This window comes from Coffea arabica, chromosome 6c, assembly GCF_036785885.1.
Source record: "Coffea arabica cultivar ET-39 chromosome 6c, Coffea Arabica ET-39 HiFi, whole genome shotgun sequence".
Classification (NCBI taxonomy): domain Eukaryota; kingdom Viridiplantae; phylum Streptophyta; class Magnoliopsida; order Gentianales; family Rubiaceae; genus Coffea; species Coffea arabica.
This window is the reverse complement of record NC_092320.1, coordinates 701951-722523: the sequence shown is the minus strand read 5'-3', so window position 1 is coordinate 722523 and position 20573 is coordinate 701951. Positions and strand designations below refer to the sequence as shown.

General features: G+C 37.9%; 2 protein-coding genes across 3 annotated transcripts; one reads left to right on the top strand and one right to left on the bottom strand.

The window, feature by feature from the left end:
• Positions 1–6821: 6821 nt before the first annotated feature.
• On the top strand, positions 6822–9907 carry LOC113693803 (growth-regulating factor 4). Of its 2 annotated transcripts, none has more exons than XM_027212502.2 (4): positions 6822–7207; positions 7394–7627; positions 7939–8260; positions 9280–9907. In XM_027212502.2, the coding sequence occupies exons 1-4, from the start codon at positions 6952–6954 to the stop codon at positions 9710–9712; spliced, it is 1245 nt and encodes a 414-aa protein (XP_027068303.1). In that variant the 5' UTR covers positions 6822–6951; the 3' UTR covers positions 9713–9907. The 2 variants fall into 2 exon arrangements, with proteins under 2 accessions (XP_027068303.1, XP_027068304.1); XM_027212503.2 differs by having other exon boundaries at positions 6824–7207; positions 7403–7627.
• A 174-nt stretch (positions 9908–10081) lies between these two features.
• LOC140008203 (1,4-alpha-glucan-branching enzyme 1, chloroplastic/amyloplastic-like) lies at positions 10082–13966 on the bottom strand. Its single transcript, XM_072051752.1, has 6 exons — positions 13621–13966; positions 13406–13506; positions 12090–12167; positions 11633–11788; positions 10829–10903; positions 10082–10732 (listed from the first exon to the last, which is right to left on the bottom strand). The coding sequence occupies exons 1-6, from the start codon at positions 13763–13765 to the stop codon at positions 10625–10627; spliced, it is 663 nt and encodes a 220-aa protein (XP_071907853.1). The 5' UTR covers positions 13766–13966; the 3' UTR covers positions 10082–10624.
• Between the last annotated feature and the right edge of the window lie 6607 nt (positions 13967–20573).

The window sequence follows — 20573 nt, the reverse complement described above, 5'->3', positions numbered from 1 at the left end:
ATCAAAATATCAAACCTCTAACAGTAGCAAATATAAATGTTATCGAGCAATTAAGGCAGAGATACTCAACACAGTGACACTACCATACTAAAGCCGAATGAGATAAGATAAAAGAAAAGATTTACTTTTATAATAATGTTAACTTTATATCTTTTACAAAATCAATTACGTAAATTTTGATCCCGATTTAGGTTTTCGACCACTTTTCACCTTCAATTTAGGACGTGACCCACACATGATTCTAAATATAGTTAAACAAATGATTCGATTCATATTCATATTCATTTTTATCTCTAAAAAAAAAAGATTTGATATGAACCATGTTTATTTTTCCTTTAAAAAGTATAATCGCATCTAATCCATATTCAATTTTTTGTCATTAAAAGAATAGGATCTAACCTTTTATACATAAAAAATGAATGCATATAGGTCACGCGGTGATTTTAGCTCAAAAATTGATCGAAAATTGCTGTAAAATTAATAATTTAAAAATGAAAGATGGAAAATTTTATTAGGCAAAATATGATGGATGTTTTAAATGATTTTTTAAAGATAAGATAGTATATTTTGGTAAAATTACGAATACTATGAATTTATTCCCAATAAAGAGAAAGGAAAATGAAAAACGCCAAATTAAAGAAAGGTTTGCGGCCTTGTGCCAAAAAAAAAAAAGGGAAAGTTGTGTAGTACAGAACAGAACAGAAGAAAGCAGCGTAGAGAAGGGCCCATACATACATACACATTCATAAAGCGGGTAAAGAATAGTCGCGTCGCATTGAAACGGTCGTTGATCACATCATATCGAGTGCTATTTTAACACTCGTCAGATATTTTTATCCTTTTGCCCCCAGCTTATTGATTTTTCTTTCTTCATCTACCATTTTTGCCCTCTCCTTCTTTTTTTTTTGGGATAATTTCAGAAACCTCCCCTGAGGTTTCTGACACTTTCACTGACATCCCCTGAGGTTCTCAAAATTTCACTTACCTCCCTTGCTTTTGATTTTGTGGTAACAATCCAGTCCAAATCAGATTAAAATATTATTTTCATGTGTGAGAAGGTATTTTTATTCCATAGCTACCCTTTGCAGAAGTTGTATTAGTAGAAGATTCAAAGAAGAATAAATGATTTGGACTAATTAGTAAAGTTGAGGGGGGGTAAGTGCAATACAAAAAATTGCATGCACCAGATGTGCCATGCAACAGTTATTTGGCAGATTTTGCAACGGCTAGCTGCAAATTGCAACGGCCAGAAGGTTTGCTGTTTCAGTAGCAATAGCATATAAAGCAAAGTAACTTAACTACCTCTGAGGTTTCAAGCTATTAACATTCTTTGCTACTAATTTGGAGTGATAACAAGTGCATTTGCTGTGCTACAATTAGAGTTCTGAGTAAAAAGTTTTAGCTGCAACCATGGCCTCTTCAAGCCATAGGGGAGAATCATGGAATTCACCTACATCTTTCTCCATTAAAAACAGGTTTTGCCGCTGTAATCGCAAAGCAACCGTAATGATATCAGAGAGTGAAAGGAATCCAGACAAGTTGTATTTCTATTGAGAAATTTCCAACTTTGTGATGAATTTTAAAAAAATTCTACAAAAGGGGTGATTTTGGGTTTAATTTCCGTCAGGGGGGTCTTCGCATTTGTGAATTTCACAAATACGAGCTTACAAGAGCTCGCATTCGTGGAATGCGAGCTCTGGTTATTGAGCTCGCATTCGTTGAGCTCGCATTCCACGAATGCGAGCTCTTCTCAATTTTTTTTTTCCTTTTTTAAGAGCTAGGGAATTATTTCTAGGAAGCAAATGCGAGCTCTTTTCTTTTTTATTTTGGTATTTTTTGAGAGGTAGGGAATTATTTGCAGAAAGCTTCTAATTTTTGTTTTAAAAAATGTTGCAAATATTTAAAATTTTGCAAATAGCTCGCATTTGTTAAATTTGACCTGCAAAAATTGTATTTAACTTTTTTGTTAGATTTCGCATTTATAAGTATGACTTGTAGAAAATTAGATTCAAATTTAGATGTATTAGGGTTTTAAAAATATTATATAAGTGATAAAAATTTTATAAATTGTAAAAATAAAATCAAACTGCTTGGATAATTAAATGTTATATTTGCATAAGAAATAATACAATAATCATAATAATGATAATACAATAATATTGGTGTAATAAAACTGCCATTAATTTAAATATTTACTTATAATGCCCAAAGAGCCTAATTACCAATTTTTTCTTCTCGCGCTCAAATATAACATTAACCCGCATGCGAGTTAACCTTGAAATAGAAAAAACACAGAATCCCGCTTGCGGGTTTCAGGAGTATTCGGATATTCTCATATGTACCTATGCAAATCGAACCAACCGGATATCTTATCCGTATCCCATTTTTTTAAATAAAAATCTTATAAATTTGAAAAATAAAATCAAATTTAGATGTATTAGGGTTTTAAAAATATCATATAAGTGATAAAAATTTTATAAATTGTAAAAATAAAATCAAATTTAAATAATTAAATGTTATATTTGCATAAGAAATAATACAATAATCATAATAATGATAATACAATAATATTGGTGTAATAAAACTGCCATTAATTTAAATATTTACTTATAATGCCCAAATAGCCTAATTACCAATTTTTTCTTCTCGCGCTCAAATATAACATTAACCCGCATGCGAGCTAACCTTGAAATAGAAAAAACACAGAATCCCGCTTGCGGGTTTCAACGTTATTCTGCGCTTCGTGTGTTTGCTTTTGTTTTGCTTTTGTCTTTTTTTTTCGAAATGGAGGGTTGGCGGTGGAGCTTAGTACGAGCTCGCATTCTCAGAATGAGAATGCGAGCTCACTGAACTCTAATAGGTTTCTAATTAGGTTTCTAATAAAGACTTCGTTCGATATGTGATATTTCAGCCGAACTTCGAATCCATGGCACTTATTACGCGCTTAAGCCACCTGTCCACATTAGCAATCAAATGGCTTGATATCAAGAATTCCACAAAGGTAAATTACCTAATAACCTTGCAAAATAGGCTATCCATCTTCCTTGAGTTCATATAAAAACATTATCCTAAATACCAAAAAGGACAAGCTTGAATTCCCAATCCCACCTGTGTACATAAATTGTTCTTATTTGATTGAACTTCTTGTCTTGTAACAAATGACTCCACAGACATTTTCTTGCAAAGTACGTAATTTGAAGTCAGGCGTGTAATCTTACATGACAAGAATAGGTACGTAAAGAATAAGAAAATTCATTATGTAACTTAAACATAAACGGTAGTAATTAACCCCAACTACTTGGGATATATCTGTAATTTTGGCCCTGATGACGTCAGAAAAGGGGCCCAATTTTTTATCAAGGGAGGTAAGTGAAATTTTGAGAACCTCAGGGGATGTCAGTGAAAGTGTCAGAAACCTCAGGGGAGGTTTCTGAAATTATCCCTTTTTTTTTTTTTTTTGATCAATCATGATTTGTTTACTCTGCACCCAGTCTAACATAATTTAAAGGGGATGAACCAATTGAATCTATCGGAGAATTACTATGAACCAATTGAATCTATCGGAGAATTACTATTGGACCAGGTGGGTATATTACGCGTTCATATAAATTTAAGGAACTTAAAATGATAAGTTGTGGAACGTAAGATTTGAAACCTTAACCTCCTATTCTATTAAGCCTTAAAGACTATGGTGGTGCCCTCTCCTTCTAATTAGAATGTTTTCTAAAGCGTCCACCAAATGTCTACTGTGGCGTGGTGACAATGATCCTAAAGTGTGTTTGTACAAAAGATTATTTAAAAATTTTTTAGAGTATTTATTATAACTCTTTTTGTAATATGATGTATATGAAATAAAAAATAATAAAAATTTACTAAAACTCATATTTGTGACGTAAGTTTTTTTTTTTTTTTTTGAAATAATCACATACCCAAATACACTAGTGACTCTAACAACAATGAAACTAGTGTCTAGAATGACACGTATTTTTTAATATACATTTTAATATACTATATTTTATATAAGTGAACTAGTTGTTACTTGATCTCATACTCTTCCATTAATTGGCATTATGCGCATACAAATTAGAAGACAAAGGCAACTTATATTAGTTCAGTTTGTCTGGGAATGTCTTACTCTTACCTATATAAAGGTGTTTTGGAAAAATAAATTTCAAACACATTTTTCCAATCATTTTTTTTTCACTCTTTCAACCCGATTTATGAATAAATATACTAGTATATGAATTTCTTTCAAATTTAACAAATAAGACAAATACAAGTTTCTTTTCTTTTATTCTTCAAGCTAGACGCTTGCAAATTAGCTGATGGGGTTCGCATGCATTTCGCAAAGATGCTCGCTCTTTACAAGTTTTAATATACTAGTGACGGAAGTTTTACTTTTCTTTTCTACACACTCTTGTATAAGTTTTCGTACATATATATGTTTTTCCTTTTATTTCTCTTTTTTTTTTTTACGAAAATGAAATATGATTCCTTATTCACTCTTTTAACTTCGTAATCTCTTACTGACAAGTATAGCTGTCAAACAAACCTATTTAACTAAATTTATCCATATCCGTCCATGAATAGATGGATATGAGTATTTTAAATTTTTGTATATGAATATAAATGAGTTATTCAATAATACTCATTTATTAAATGGATATTATTGGGTAGCCCGTCAAACCCCAATTAACCAATTTAGAATTGTCTTTCCCCAAACCTAAAAAAAAACATGTTGTATAAGGGGCCTTTAAATATAAATGTTTTATGTTAAAAAAAAAACATAAAAACGTCCGCGTTGTTTACCGTCCAAAACGCACACTTGAGATCTTCGGTGACATGTTTTTTATGCCAATCCAATACCACCAATAGTGTTGTGCCAAGTGTCTTGTTATTATTTATACTTTAATTTTCTAATAATTCAACTTAGCTTGGTTTAATACAAGTTTAAATAATAACATGACACTTGGGGCAACACTATTGATGGCATTGAATTGGCATAGAAAACATGTCACCGAGTATTTCAAGTGCAAAACGCAGACAGAGATACCATTTAATGTAAACCAAAATAAAAAGGGTATAAGGGGCCTTTAAACCCAGAGTCCCATTAAAGCAGACTTGACCAGATCACTAATAAAACGGGAAGACATGACAATGTCATATATGTAACCACCAGCTCTTGGGCTGGTGGCCACCACCAAGCTCTTAAGGTTTTGCCTCCCATCAAAATGTCACTTTTAAAGTTTTGCCTCCCACCAAAATGTCACTTTTATAGATCTGCTTCAAATTCAGACGGATGCATAATGCACCCGTCTGATCCGGTGGTAATTCTATTCTCATCGATTCTTCGTAAGTTCAGTTGAGCCTCCTCCTAATTAAAGTAGGAATAGGAGTAGGGATAATAACTAAAAAAAAAAAAAAAAAGAGAGACTGTCATATATGTTTTTTTTTTTTTAAAAAAAAAGAGAGACTGTCATATATGTTTTTTTAAAAAAAAAAAAAAAAAGAGAGACTGTCATATATGTGGATGGGCAAAAATTTGTAGTTTATGAGACCCCAGACATGGCAAGGCCTTTAAAGTTTAAAGGCACATCATCCAATCGCTTTCTGATAATATAAGACCTAGAGAGAAACCCATATTCAACACTACTAAATTGCCAGGCCCCGAATATCTTGGTTTCTGTAAAGTAATCACGGCTGCTATCAAGTTACTAGTAATTTAATATAGCAGCAGTAGATGCTAAGTAGTAGTAGTACTACTTATTATAAGTAAGATGTACTTGGAAGAACCTTTGACCACGCACTTCAGAAGAAAGCTCCAGTCCACGGGTGTTGAGGCTTCCTTCGTTTCACTTCTTTTAGTCTTAAAATTGATAAGGATGAAAAGAGAGATGCGTGCATGTTTTGGCCAAGAGCTTCGTAAATAGATGGAACCTTTTTGTGTCATCAAAATTCTGCTATTCCTTTTAAACCCTGAAAAAAACAGGAATTGGATTTTTATTGGTTTTTGAGTGGAACGTGTGCTACATTAGATTTGAGACTCAGGTCATGCATGAGTTCCTGCTACGAGTGTTGAAATGGGCTGCTCTACCTTTTTTTTTCCTTTTCTTTACCAGTAGAGATAATCAATCTGTGCTCGTTTTTTTTAAAAAAAAAAAAATTCCACTTTTAACATAAACAAAGAAACAACCTGAAGGGAACAGAAGAGCCAGGTGACTGTTGATGGAAAAATATCCAAGACAAAAACTGGCTTTGGGCTGAAATGGAACTTTGCATTGTCAGCTCAGCTGGCTTACGTTCTTGACTGTCGTGACTTTGTTGTATCAAATGCAGGGCACAACCACAAAATGGGAAAAAGCTCAGCAAAATCCAAAGCTCGAAATCTCCAAATTGGATTAGGCATTTAAGCTGTTGTGTCCTGTTCTTCGTTCTCGCACCCCTCCCTAGTACTCACCACTCGTAACTAATCCTGCAATACAAAACTGTACCCAAAAAAAAACCGCTGCTTCTTTCTGTTGTTCCGTTTCCGAAATCATTATTACATTTCAAGAAACATCAACACTGCTTTCTCTCTGCAGCTGCAGCATCAGCTTCCTCCCTCTCTCTCTCTCTCTCTTTCGTTGAGTTTTTTATGATATTTTCTGGCGATCTTTTATTTATTCATTTATCTTCTCTCAACTGTCTTGCCTGACGGCCTTTTTCTCAAGTGCCCTGACGCTTCTGCACCGGGGTCCACTGACCACAAACAGATTTTTAAAGGTCCAAGGGGAAGAGGGATGAGATGAGAAGGCGTAGTAAGGAGGAGGGTGTCCACTTAAAGTCATTTCACGTGCTTTTACTACAAACTTTCTCTTAAAAATCCCCAACAGCACAAACAAAAGCTACTGGATCAACCTAAGCACTCACAAAACAAATCCCACATCTCCTCGTTCTTTTTCTCATCTCTCCATGGACTTCAATCCGAAGCAATGGAGAGAACATCATCAGGGTGAGTCAGACCAAGAACACACTACGCCTTGTGCAAAGATACCAAGACTTCACCTTGATTACTCCGTTTACCCACAGCATCAGCCACCCTCAGGAGACTCGTCTGCCCTTCCATTGTTTGTTACTGAACCAACCAGTATCAGCAAGCTCAGCAGCAACCTGTCAGCGCCATGCCCAAACCCCACTGATTCAACTCCCACTCCCACCAAATATCCCGGTAACGACACACACACACCTCTCTCTCTCTCTCTCTCTACTTTATTAGTTAGCAGTAGCATCCTCTTTTGCGTCTCAGCTACTACTCAGGAAAGTTTTACTACTTCCCGCTAAAAAAAGTATCTTTGTTGTTTGTTGCTTCTAAGTAACCAACTATGTACGCGCATTGTTTCTCGCTGATATTTAGTGCGATCAGGAGAAGCAGGAGGGATGGGGAGTTATTACTTTAGCTTGGCCCAGTGGCAGGAGCTTGAACTGCAGGCATTGATCTTCAGACACATGCTAGCTGGTGCTGCTGTTCCTCCCGAACTACTCCACCACCTTGTCAAGAAAACCCTCCTCAACTCTTCTCATCATCATCACCCTTATTACGCCCCTCACCACCATCGTCATCACTATCCTCCTCATTTCCAATCTGCATGTAAGTTGTCCCTACATTCTCTTACATCTGCACTCCATCAAGTCAACGTGTTTCATCTAGATGAGGTGATCTCACCTCCTCCTCCTCATGCTAAAACGTCTGTCTACGCCTCGTCTTGGAATAAGGGTTCCGTCTGAAAATCTTTCGGCATTGAGATCTAGATAACGCAGAACTCCAACATCATTGCATCAACCTTTGTTAGAAAGAGGTCTTTCGTACAGTAATCAATTAGTTATATTAATAGTAGTGTTTGTAAATATTAATGTTGTCCTTTGATTATATACATATGCATTGTATTCTGGAATGTACAGTGCTGCAGTCGGGGTACTGGGGAAGAGCTTCCATGGATCCGGAGCCAGGGAGATGCCGGAGGACAGATGGCAAGAAATGGAGGTGCTCTAGAGATGTGGTGGCTGGGCAGAAGTACTGCGAGCGCCACATGCACCGTGGCCGAAACCGTTCAAGAAAGCCTGTGGAAATCCCCACTACTCGTACCGCTACCCCTGGTAATGGCGGTGCTAATGTGTGCGGCGGAATCCTGAAAAACAGCAGCTTCCTTGTCGCCGGCGATACGCCTCATTCTGCAATTTCTGGGTCATCACCGTCCATTGATATTCTGCACCTCAGTCAAAGGTATTCCCTTAACACCCAGCAGCAATGAAAAATTACTTCAAAGAAGCTTCGGGCCTGATTTGGAGCCAACATTTACTACGACAAGACTGTTGACGACTCAAGTTTTTGTTCCTTACTTCAATCTTCCCTCTGGAGATCACCGTTTCATAAGTGTGTTTTAGCTAGTCTTGAGAATACTATTCCAGAATATAATAATTAAATCACGATTGAGTCTTTGATCATCTTAAGACGAGATCTAAATTCTCTCTCATCCGCTCGATCACACCTTTGTTTCCTCCTCCCTTCGTATTCTTCTCCTTCTCCTGCTCTTCTTAAAGAAAAACAGGCAAGCGAAACAGAGATAAACGAAAGCGGGTTCATAAAAAGTAAAAACATCAGCAGCTCCTATCAACACGGGTGTTCTGTTTGGTCACGTACAGCCAATAACATAATGGATTCATTTATTATCAAATAAGTGTTGGGATAATTTCCATGAGCTAATAATTGGAATACATGTCCCCCCGAAAGGAAGAAAGTAAAGTGAAATATGCATGCTATTGCTGGGGCGGCAGAATGGATGAGCTTTAGCCTTTATGTCTTGAAATTAAAGCTGCTTTTCAGTTTTTACCCTGTCCAAGTGAGAGGCGAGGAAGGTCATCTAACTCTTTTTTTTTAAGTCAATTTACTTTGGATTGCTCTTGGCCCAATTAATATCTTTATGGTAGGAGTGTAGGACCTCCTCCCCCTTTTTTTTTTTTTTTTGGGTTTTGGGCTACAGCGTTTTGAGATTGATGGTCACAAACTCAAGCCCAACAACCCCTTGTAAAGAAAGAATGCACCAAATTCCGAACGTTAAACAAAAAAAAAAAAAAAAAAAAAAAAAAAAAAATATATATATATATATATATATATATATATATTAAAAGGCCCCTCTTCTGCTGCCTCTGTTGCTCACTAGGAGTAGTATTTTTATTTATTAAAATCTATTTCGTTTTTTCTTTCCCTCTTTGACTCCAAATCTACACTACTGTTTTTGGTAGATCCTCAGAATCAATAGTTCGATCCCAGAATGACGTGCACGGAGATGATACTAGATCGAGTGGGCAGATACTTCGGCATTTTTTCGATGACTGGCCTCGATCACTTCAGGAATCTGAGGATGGAGGAAGCAATGGGACTTCAGCCACTACTGACCTTTCTATCTCTGTTTCAGGCAACGCCACCAATTCCGACTTCTCTTTGAAGCTCTCCACCGGTGATGGAGATGACACTACTGATGCTGAAAACGTAGAGCGGGAGAGAAGCCAATCAAACTGGGGTGTTACCGGTACCTGGGGAGCAAACCATGTGGCTCCAATGGGCGGACCACTTGCAGAGGCCTTACGATCATCAACGTCCAATTCCTCGCCAACCAGCGTTCTACATCAATTGCAACGGCGCTCTGCTTCGGAGACCAGCTACGTCAGCACTTGATACGAATTTAATTTGCATACAAATATCCTCCCATTATTATTATTGTGCTGTTTTCATTTAAGTAATTTTTTATTTCTTACCATGCTGAACACCCTGATCTGCTGTACAACATAGATCGTTGCTTTCTCTTTTTTTTGGGGCAGATAATATTTTGCCACGTTCTCCACCAGTGTTGAATTTCATCGAGCTTGGTTTCGTGAGGTTGCATCACCCGAGGCCCGTTTGGCTTTCCATGTTTTTTTTTTTTTTGATGATGATTTTCTTTATTCTGTTCAAACATGTCAAGCTGGTTAATAAAGCATAAACGGGCCATATGAAGTTTTGCTTAGATACCAGAATCTTAGAAGAGGGGAGAAAGACACCGCGAAATACATGACTCCGTTAGTAGCAAGGGTGGAGTCGAAATGGCAGAAACCTCTAACAAAGGAAGTATCCCAAAAATGAAAACAAAACAGAAACATCATCCAAAAATAAAACATCCTGACGCATGGGCCCAAGGAAACATCAAAAATACAAGACTGCTGCTTGTACCACGGTCCCACCAAAAGACCCTCACAACCAACATGTCCAGTTTGCTATACTATGATGTACGACGGACAAACTAACAAATCGCTGCTCACACACTTACTACCTGGCTATGCTATAGATATGATTTACATGACATCTCCTGAGCTTTGCCAGTATGCCTACAATAGACTTATTAAGCCCTAAAGCTCAGCATTATTATCAGTTCCATGCCTTCAATAACTTGCGTCTCCTTCGTCATATCCCCTTCAAAGAGCGGAGCAAGAGAAATTAGCAGCCTGGCAATGGCGCGCTCCAAAACGACCATCTTTCACATATATCCGACATCAAATTCGTTATTTGCCAAAACAACCACCCATGGCATTTTTCAACCAGGGCACCAGACATTTATCCATCAATAGGCTCCAGTTCATCCTTTATTGGAGCATAGACAACTGCTGTGCGAGCAGGTGCATAAACCAAAAATGATCTAGGACGATTGTCATACCATCCCTCCTGCAAAAGGCAATGAAAATGAATAAATTCCTAGCTTTATTTTCTTTCTTTGGAAAATACATCACACACACATTAAAGAGTATCGAATAAGCTTACAGATGTGAAGAACTCTGCATTGTGATCAATTCTGCCGAAACCTTCAAATAGTGGATCATCCGAGTCCAAGACTACCTGGAAACAATATTGACTTCGTTACTGGACAGTAGAACAAGCGGGAGACCATTGCTATTTATGATCGATCATTCTCTGAACCCATAACACTTCAAAATTTGGTCATTCCAGTTATTCAAACACAGCTACGTTAGCAATTTACAAACCATCCAAGGAGTTTGCTTCAAAGTAAGACTACGAGGCATTCTTATTTTATCAACTTGACATATGCTGTGTATCTCTCGTGTTCGAGTTACATAGATTCTATATAGCAAAGCAGCTTCAAGTTAGTTCACGATTTTCCTTATATTCTTACCATAAGCATAACCATGATCATTTCTTCAAACTGGGACCTGAATAGATATTTTCTACATTTAAAAAAAAAAAAATTCAACTTTTCACCAGCCTTGCAGAACCAGCATTATTTTCTCTTCCGGATGCCAGTTCTCTATCCTTGAGTTGTTTTCTATCAACAAATGGCGTATTACTTCTTCCAGTCACAACCAGGGACTGACACCAGGAACCATGTCATTAGTCCAACCAAAGATCATGTAGGGAGTCTCTCAAATTTGTTGTTCAACTGGCAGATTTTATCATCTTACTCGAGTATCCTCCTTAATCTGAAATACTAATTAAGTAGTCCATTTTCACTAGAGGTAAAGGAGCATTCTTGGAAAGGTAGATCATAGACCAATGGTTAAGAAGCGAAAAAGAGAGACACTGAGCTGTGTTAGCATTAGTTGACCTAACCTTGTATTTCCCAGGCTTGAGGCATCCAATCTGGTAGTCTGAATAACTGTTATTCCAATGAAAGTTAAAGACAAAAACTAAATCTCCTCTTTCAAACACAATTACTCTATCTCCTTCATTCTTCCGTGATATATACTGGTGCTCTGAAGTCATGAACTGCATGAACAAAAAAGAGATGCCATTAACATGTAGAAATCCAAATCTAGATGCTGAAGAAGGATAAAACCCGAAGTCTGGGGTACAATCATGGACTTATGCCTTGAAAATAATACTGGAATGAGAGGTCAGTGAACTAATATGATTAACAGCTAGTGGTGAGTTTTGAAATGGTTGGAGTGACATTGAAATTCATATTGACATAGATACCCTTGCTTTCAGAGCTCTTTACATGTAACTACATATATGTATTAGCAGTTAAAAAGAGAGAGAGGTATATAGGGCAAAAAGCACAACATACACCATAGATTTCTTCAAGATGCTGCATTCCCTGGTCAAACTCTTGCATTCCACGGTATCTCAAATAATCCGCATCACCCTGATTATTCAAACGTGATTTATTTTTAGGCACATCTGTCAAGATATTCTGAAAGGGATACATTGAAACTTGGATTCAAAAAAGTACAATATACTATTACATATGCAAGTTTCATTGGTACAATTCTTGGCAATGAATGTAGCAAATCAACAGTAAATTAAAATAACAAGAAAACTTAAAGAGAGCTTGGGTAATGCACTAAGGGTAAAGATTAAGTAGATCAGTACACATCATAAAGGAAAGAGGAGTGTGTTGAGTGATCTTGGCTCTCTGAACCCGTGTCATTAAGCCTATTCAGGAAGACCTTGGGGAATATTACATGATTTACAAGCATTTAAAGCCTGATGTAACTAATTTGACAAGAAAGCATAAACATAAGAAGCTATGCTCCAGATGTGCTCTGAAAGACTTACTGTGAATTTTGTACGGTCAAACTAACTTGGTGCCTTTTGATTCAAAGATAGAATTTCATGGTCACTTTAAGTGGCTTTTCCCCAATAAAACTCAATAAAATATCTACAGCCCAAGACAGCACGTTAACCAGCAGCAGCTACTTGCATATGAAACTTTAGGGCACTTTTGTTGAACTGATAACAGTGTTTTGCCAAATCTAATAGTAGTACCATGAGCAGCCCTATTCTACCCACACTGCCAAAAGAACCACCACTAAACAGGTTTAAGTCCAAGTTCATTCTATCACTTGTGAGGAGCAGAAAGATGCACGCCCACCTACTTCTACCTTCTCAGAGTTGCTTTTTGAACAGCAGTTTCAATTCGGTTGGCAGGCCAGGTGACAAATTTATGTTAGAGGTTATTTATTGTTCTAATTTAACAATAAAAAACTCAGTTAAACATTTCAAGGACTACCTACTGCCATCATGCTTTGTCAGCAGAAAGCTCACATGGATAACTTCAGTAAGGTCATTCTTTCCAATCTTTAGAGAAATCTTGATAAAGAGACTTTCGTAACTTCACCTACTTGTTAAGATTGAGGCAGTTAATGTCTCTTTTGGCAAATAGCAAGTTACCCAAAGGCATCCCCACACAGAAATCTAAAATTGACCTTGTCTCACTTCCAATTTAGCTGTTGTAAAAAAATCTAATACTTCCCACATAAGTTAAACAGAGATGTAATCTAAGCCTCTCAGAACTCAGCAAAGATAGACACAAGAAAATAGACCCACATGAAAGGCAAACAATAGGTACTGACTGTAGGCAAAGCTAGGGAAGAACCATACCAGATCAAATCTACGCCGGCATTTGTCAAAGCTGTTATTATTTCCAGGGACTACTTTGCCATCAGGAAGACGGTTATCAAACCTCGGAAAATCTATCCACTCTGATAAAGAAATGAAAAAAATCATAATTTTCTATAAACCATGAAACAATACAAAATTCACATTTTTTTTCTGGACAAAATAGCATAAGTTGGAAAAACCAGATTCATTATTACCAGGGTGCCCAAATTCATTTCCCATAAAATTTAGATAGCCTTCTCCACCTAACCCCATAGTGATTAGCCTGATCATTTTGTGCAATGCTATTCCACGATCAATTAGAGGAGTTGATGGTCTATCCAATGCCATAAAATCATACATATCCTGCAAAACATGAAAACGGAAGGATATATGAACAATTTACGCGCAGATAGCCATAGAATTACATTGTCGGGGAAATATATACGCATCTGGTTCAAAGTCCTGGAATAACAGATTATAAAAATTTCTTTGGCCATGTTGACCACAAGAAAGTCAACCACATTGAGCACTTAACTAGGCCCTTCCCATCAACCCAACCCTTCAGGAAATCTGATAAAACAAAAGTCAAACTGAAGCATGCGACCAGAAAAGCAAAAGAAAGGGAAATTCATTTAGTAATTATTCAAATACTTTAACCTAAATTTGTTCCTTCCATAGACTTATTCAGCTGATGCAAATTCAAGAAACGCCTAACAAACTGCATGTCTAAAATGACAGAAGTCACCTTACTAACAAGGCTAGCAACCATATTAACTGAAAAAAATAACACTACTAATAAAACATATGGGTCAATCTTAGTTTTTGGTAGAAGAAAAAAATTGAATTTAACTAATTGATGGGGCCTAAGGCCTTATTCTCTTGGTGGCCCGCTTGACTCTTTGTGGGCTTGGATCATGGTGTAAATGGCTCGATTGTCTCTCTCCAAGCCTCAATATCTTTGTGAACTCCATGTTGGTCATGGACAACTCTAACCAGAACTTGGAGTGATTTTATGAAGAGCTTGGCCCGTACACGCGTGACTGGGCCCAATGGGACTCGGACTGGGTCATTGCGTGGGCCGAGGCTCGTGCACACATCAGTCCCCTCCTCTTGAGAAGGATTTGTCCTCAAATCTAGATGATACTAACAAGAGTTAGTAGTATGACAAATCAAATCGATAGTGCGTTTGGAGGTCAGCCACGTTGGGAACAAATGAAAGGTCACGAGCCAAGTTAAATGCCGTTTGGTCAGTTTCACGAGGCTCTCAAACAAGGACATGCGCCAAGATAGGAAAGAACTAAGGGTACATTATTGACTAGGTGGTAAGAAGGTGTAGAACAAGATTTAAATGAGAAAACTCCCTTTAACACTTCAATATTCCTTCCACCCATTGATTCAACTTGAGATGCCAGTGCTAGTCCTTTACACTTCTCTTCAACACCTACATGAGAGCGACAAGAGTTGGTGCTAGTAACATGCTCAAAACAAGGCAAAGGTGAGGAATGAACCATAGGTAGAGAACAAGCAGTAGAATCCGGAATTTCCCCTTTAAGATGAGCACGAATCAATCCTCCAATGGTGTGGACAGGTTTGGGTTGACATGGTTCCATGAATTGAGACCAAAGAGATTTAGCTTCTAGAAGACAAACTCCATGGAAACTCGCAAAGTGTCCAAGTGGCGTGGGAATGGAACATGCCATGACCAACTCTACTTGACTTTGTTTAATCTGTACAAACGAAGAGGTACTAACCAAAACACATGTTAGCGTGTTAGTAAAAAAAACGTCCACACTTTCAACTTTTACGAACATGGCCAACTCCTCCTCTTTACTCATCAATACGGCCAAAGTATTCTCGCCTTTCCCCACTTTATTCTTCCTGGACATTTGTTCATTCATTGCACTTGAGTTCGGATTTTCATTGTCTAGCTCATGTGCATGGCTCAGTTGTAACTCATTCATATTTGGCTCTTCAATCAACGAGGGACTCGGATGAATTTTCCCTTTATTATCACCGGTTGACACATGGTTAAGTTGCTCCAAGTGGGAATCCAACACTTGGCTAAGTCTTTCCATCATAGAATCAACCAATGCTTTAGTCCGACTTTGGAATTCATTCTTTGCTTCACGAAGCTTTGACTCAATTCGAGAATTCTCAAACTCCTCGTCTTGATTGTCAAGACACTTCTTAGATGAACCTCGTTTGCTTGAAATTGATCTCGATTTAGATGCTCGACACAAACTTCTTCGCTCCTTCTCATATTCATCACAATCTCGTTTATACCTACACACGAAGCACGGTAACGTTCCATCTCCTCCCGGAGTGAACGAAACTCACGTTGTGAACTATCTTCCATGGAATTGTGCTTGGGAGTAGGCCGCTTGGAACCCCTCCTCTTGAGAGGCTCATTCTCCAAGAATTCTTGACTGTATGAGTAAGAGGCAACTCCCCTAGGCATGATTACGTGACCTGCAAAAATGGTTAGCAAAGAAAAGGAGATTCCTCACAAGCTCACGTGTATGTGCTCATCACTCGTGTATCACTCAACTCTCGTATTTGTCACTCAAAACACTCTAATGATCTTACCAAATACCTTTACCTGTTGGATTAGGTGGTTGATAAATGCTGCTCAAGCCCAAATAATTGTCACCAACTTCTTTCGCAAGAGTAATCACGGAGATGTAGGAGAAAGTGTAGGGAAGTGTTCCTAAAAATTAGGAGAAAATATAGGAGAGTTTCCTAAAGTGGATGAGAGAATATAGGAGAGTTTCCTAAAGTGGATTTTAGGTGAGTTTCCAAAAAATGGACGAGAGAGTTTAGGAAAATTTCCTAAAAATGGATGAGAGAATTTAGGAAAGTTTCCAAAAAAAATGGATAAGAGAGTTTGGGAAAGCTTCCTAAAAAGGTAGAAGAGAGAGTGTCCAAGTGAGTACAAAGAGTTATCCAAGTGCTTTACTTAGTTTCTTAATTGATTTTGGAAACAAGTTAGTTTTTGGAAACCTTTTGAAAATCCTTTTCCTCTTGAACAACTTTTGGTAATCTTCTTGAAACAACTTTTGGTAACCTTCTTGAAACAACCTTTGGTAATCTTCTTGAAACAACTTTTGGTAACTTCCAAATTCTACTCCAAGAAAGAATGCACAAATCAGATTTGGTTCCCTATTCAAAACAATTCGGTTGCCCCTTTCTTTCCCTTCCTTTTTTTTTCTCTTGCCAACCGATTCCACTTTTTTTTTTTTTTGACTACAACTATCAACCACGACTCAAAACAAGGAAGTCCACAAATAATAACTACCAAGAACTCCAAGATCTTTCAAGAACTTTCAAGGAAGTTGTTAGGAACTTCAGAAATTTCAAGATTGTGGTCAAGAATTCAAGAAGCTCAAGATTATTGCAAGTTCTCTTCAAGATTCACAAAATTCCAACAAGTTTTGCCAAAATCCAGATTTGAAAACCAAGTAAGCAAGTTGGATAACACAAACAACAAGACTGGACAGATTTGTATTCGGATAAACAGTAACTATGAACAGTGTCGGTGAACAGTATGATGAACAGTGTCGGTGAACAGTATGATGAACAGTGTCGGGTGAACAGTCGGTGAATAGTGACTTTTTTTTTTTTTTTTTTTAACAAGGCAGCGGACGAAACACAAAGACCCTACGACACAACTACGAAAAAATAAGGATATAACGAAAGATACCTCTACCAAAGCTCTGAAGCCAACTGAAGAGTTCCTCGATCAACTTGTTTCGAGACACGTAGCACGTTTGCCCAAGGATCTAGCGAGGATGTCCAACGCTTGGAATTACGAGATCTAGAACCAAACGGACGACACGATTGGATTCAAGACGGCAGTACGACGACTCCAATGAAGGTGGCTTCTCCACGGGATAGGTCGGTAGAACAATCTAGGACGAGACGCAAGATTGCTCAAAACCCTTGCCAAAGCAAGTAAAAGGCTCGAACACTCTTCTTAGAAGAAGGAACGAAAATAAGACAATTTTATTGATAAAAGTTCTGACCCTTAAACCTTACAAGGAAAGCCTATTTATAGGCTAAAGTGACTAAAACCCTAAAGGCTAGGAAAAGGAAAAAGTCGGCCCATGCTCTTACTTAATCATTAACTAATTGCTAACTAATTGATGGGGCCTAAGGCCTTATTCTCTTGGTGGCCCGCTTGACTCTTTGTGGGCTTGGATCATGGTGTAAATGGCTCGATTGTCTCTCTCCAAGCCTCAATATCTTTGTGAACTCCATGTTGGTCTTGGACAACTCTAACCAGAACTTGGAGTGATTTTATGAAGAGCTTGGCCCGTACACGCGTGACTGGGCCCAATGGGACTCGGACTGGGTCATTGCGTGGGCCGAGGCTCGTGCACACATCAGTCCCCTCCTCTTGAGAAGGATTTGTCCTCAAATCTAGATGATACTAACAAGAGTTAGTAGTATGACAAATCAAATCGATAGTGCGTTTGGAGGTCAGCCACGTTGGGAACAAATGAAAGGTCACGAGCCAAGTTAAATGCCGTTTGGTCAGTTTCAAGAGGCTCTCAAACAAGGACATGCGCCAAGATAGGAAAGAACTTGTGTAAGGTAGCAATCCAAAGCTCTCTAATCAACTTTCGGCCATGGATTGTCATATTGTCACCTGACATAAGTGGCAGCAATGAAGTGACGCGCACTCCATACGAATCGCATGAATTTGCGCAAGTTGGAGTTGGTAAAGTCAGCTCATGGTAGCCAGCTTGTGGATGCGGGAAGAAGCATGAACGTGCACCACTTTCAGCAGGAATTAGTACGAAATCGGGTTGCACGTCCTTAACCATAGTTGGAAAATTGTGGACAGCGTTACAACCTATGAAAACAAAATAACCTTCAACTTGAAACAATTTAGAAATCGGGTAAAGAACTAAGGGTACATTATTGACTAGGTGGTAAGAAGGTGTAGAACAAGATTTAAATGAGAAAACTCCCTTTAACACTTCAATATTCCTTCCACCCATTGATTCAACTTGAGATGCCAGTGCTAGTCCTTTACACTTCTCTTCAATACCTACATGGGAGCGACAAGAGTTGGTGCTAGTAACATGCTCAAAACAAGGCAAAGGTGAGGAATGAACCATAGGTAGAGAACAAGCAGTAGAATCCAAAATTTCCCCTTTAAGATGAGCTCGAATCAATCCTCCAATGGTGTGGACAGGTTTGAGTTGACATGGTTCCATGAATTGAGACCAAAGAGATTTAGCTTCTAGAAGACAAACTCCATGGAAACTCGCAAAGTGTCCAAGTGGCGTGGGAATGGAACATGCCATGACCAACTCTACTTGACTTTGTTTAATCTGTACAAACGAAGAGGTACTAACCAAAACACATGTTAGCGTGTTAGCAAACAAAAACGTCCACACTTTCAACTTTTGCGAACATGGCCAACTCCTCCTCTTTACTCATCAATACGGCCAAAGTATTCTCGCCTTTCCCCACTTTATTCTTCTTGGACATTTGTTCATTCATTGCACTTGAGTTCGGATTTTCATTGTCTAGCTCATGTGCATGGCTCAGTTGTAACTCATTCATATTTGGCTCTTCAATCAACGAGGGACTCGGATGAATTTTCTCTTTATTATCACCGGTTGACACATGGTTAAGTTGCTCCAAGTGGGAATCCAACACTTGGCTAAGTCTTTCCATCATAGAATCAACCAATGCTTTAGTCCGACTTCGGAATTCATTCTTTGCTTCACGAAGCTTTGACTCAATTCGAGAATTCTCAAACTCCTCGTCTTGATTGTCAAGACACTTCTTAGATGAACCTCGTTTGCTTGAAATTGATCTCGATTTAGATGCTCGACACAAACTTCTTCGCTCCTTCTCATATTCATCACAATCTCGTTTATACCTACACACGAAGCACGGTAACGTTCCATCTCCTCCCGGAGTGAACGAAACTCACGTTGTGAACTATCTTCCATGGAATTGTGCTTGGGAGTAGGCCGCTTGGAACCCCTCCTCTTGAGAGGCTCATTCTCCAAGAATTCTTGATTGTATGAGTAAGACGCAACTCCCCTAGGCATGATTACGTGACCTGCAAAAATGGTTAGCAAAGAAAAGGAGATTCCTCACAAGCTCACGTGTATGTGCTCATCACTCGTGTATCACTCAACTCTCGTATTTGTCACTCAAAACACTCTAATGATCTTACCAAATACCTTTACCTGTTGGATTAGGTGGTTGATAAATGCTGCTCAAGCCCAAATAATTGTCACCAACTTCTTTCGCAAGAGTAATCACGGAGATGTAGGAGAAAGTGCAGGGAAGTGTTCCTAAAAATTAGGAGAAAATATAGGAGAGTTTCCTAAAGTGGATGAGAGAATATAGGAGAGTTTCCTAAAGTGGATGAGAGAATTTTAGGTGAGTTTCCAAAAAATGGACGAGAGAGTTTAGGAAAATTTCCTAAAAATGGATGAGAGAATTTAGGAAAGTTTCCAAAAAAAAAGTGGATGAGAGAGTTTAGGAAAGTTTCCTAAAAAATGGATGAGAGAATTTAGGAAAGTTTCCAAAAAAAATGGATAAGAGAGTTTGGGAAAGCTTCCTAAAAAGGTAGAAGAGAGAGTGTCCAAGTGAGTACAAAGAGTTATCCAAGTGCTTTACTTAGTTTCTTAATTGATTTTGGAAACAAGTTAGTTTTTGGAAACCTTTTGAAAATCCTTTTCCTCTTGAACAACTTTTGGTAATCTTCTTGAAACAACCTTTGGTAATCTTCTTGAAACAACTTTTGGTAACTTCCAAATTCTACTCCAAGAAAGATTACACAAATCAGATTTGGTTCCCTATTCAAAACAATTCGGTTGCCCCTTTCTTTCCCTTCCTTTTTTTTTCTCTTGCCAACCGATTCCTCTTTTTTTTTTTTTTTGACTACAACTATCAACCACGACACAAAACAAGGAAGTCCACAAATAATAACTACCAAGAACTCCAAGATCTTTCAAGAACTTTCAAGGAAGTTGTTAGGAACTTCAGAAATTTCAAGATTGTGGTCAAGAATTCAAGAAGCTCAAGATTATTGCAAGTTCTCTTCAAGATTCACAAAATTCCATCAAGTTTTGCCAAAATCCAGATTTGAAAACCAAGTAAGCAAGTTGGATAACACAAACAACAAGACTGGACAGAT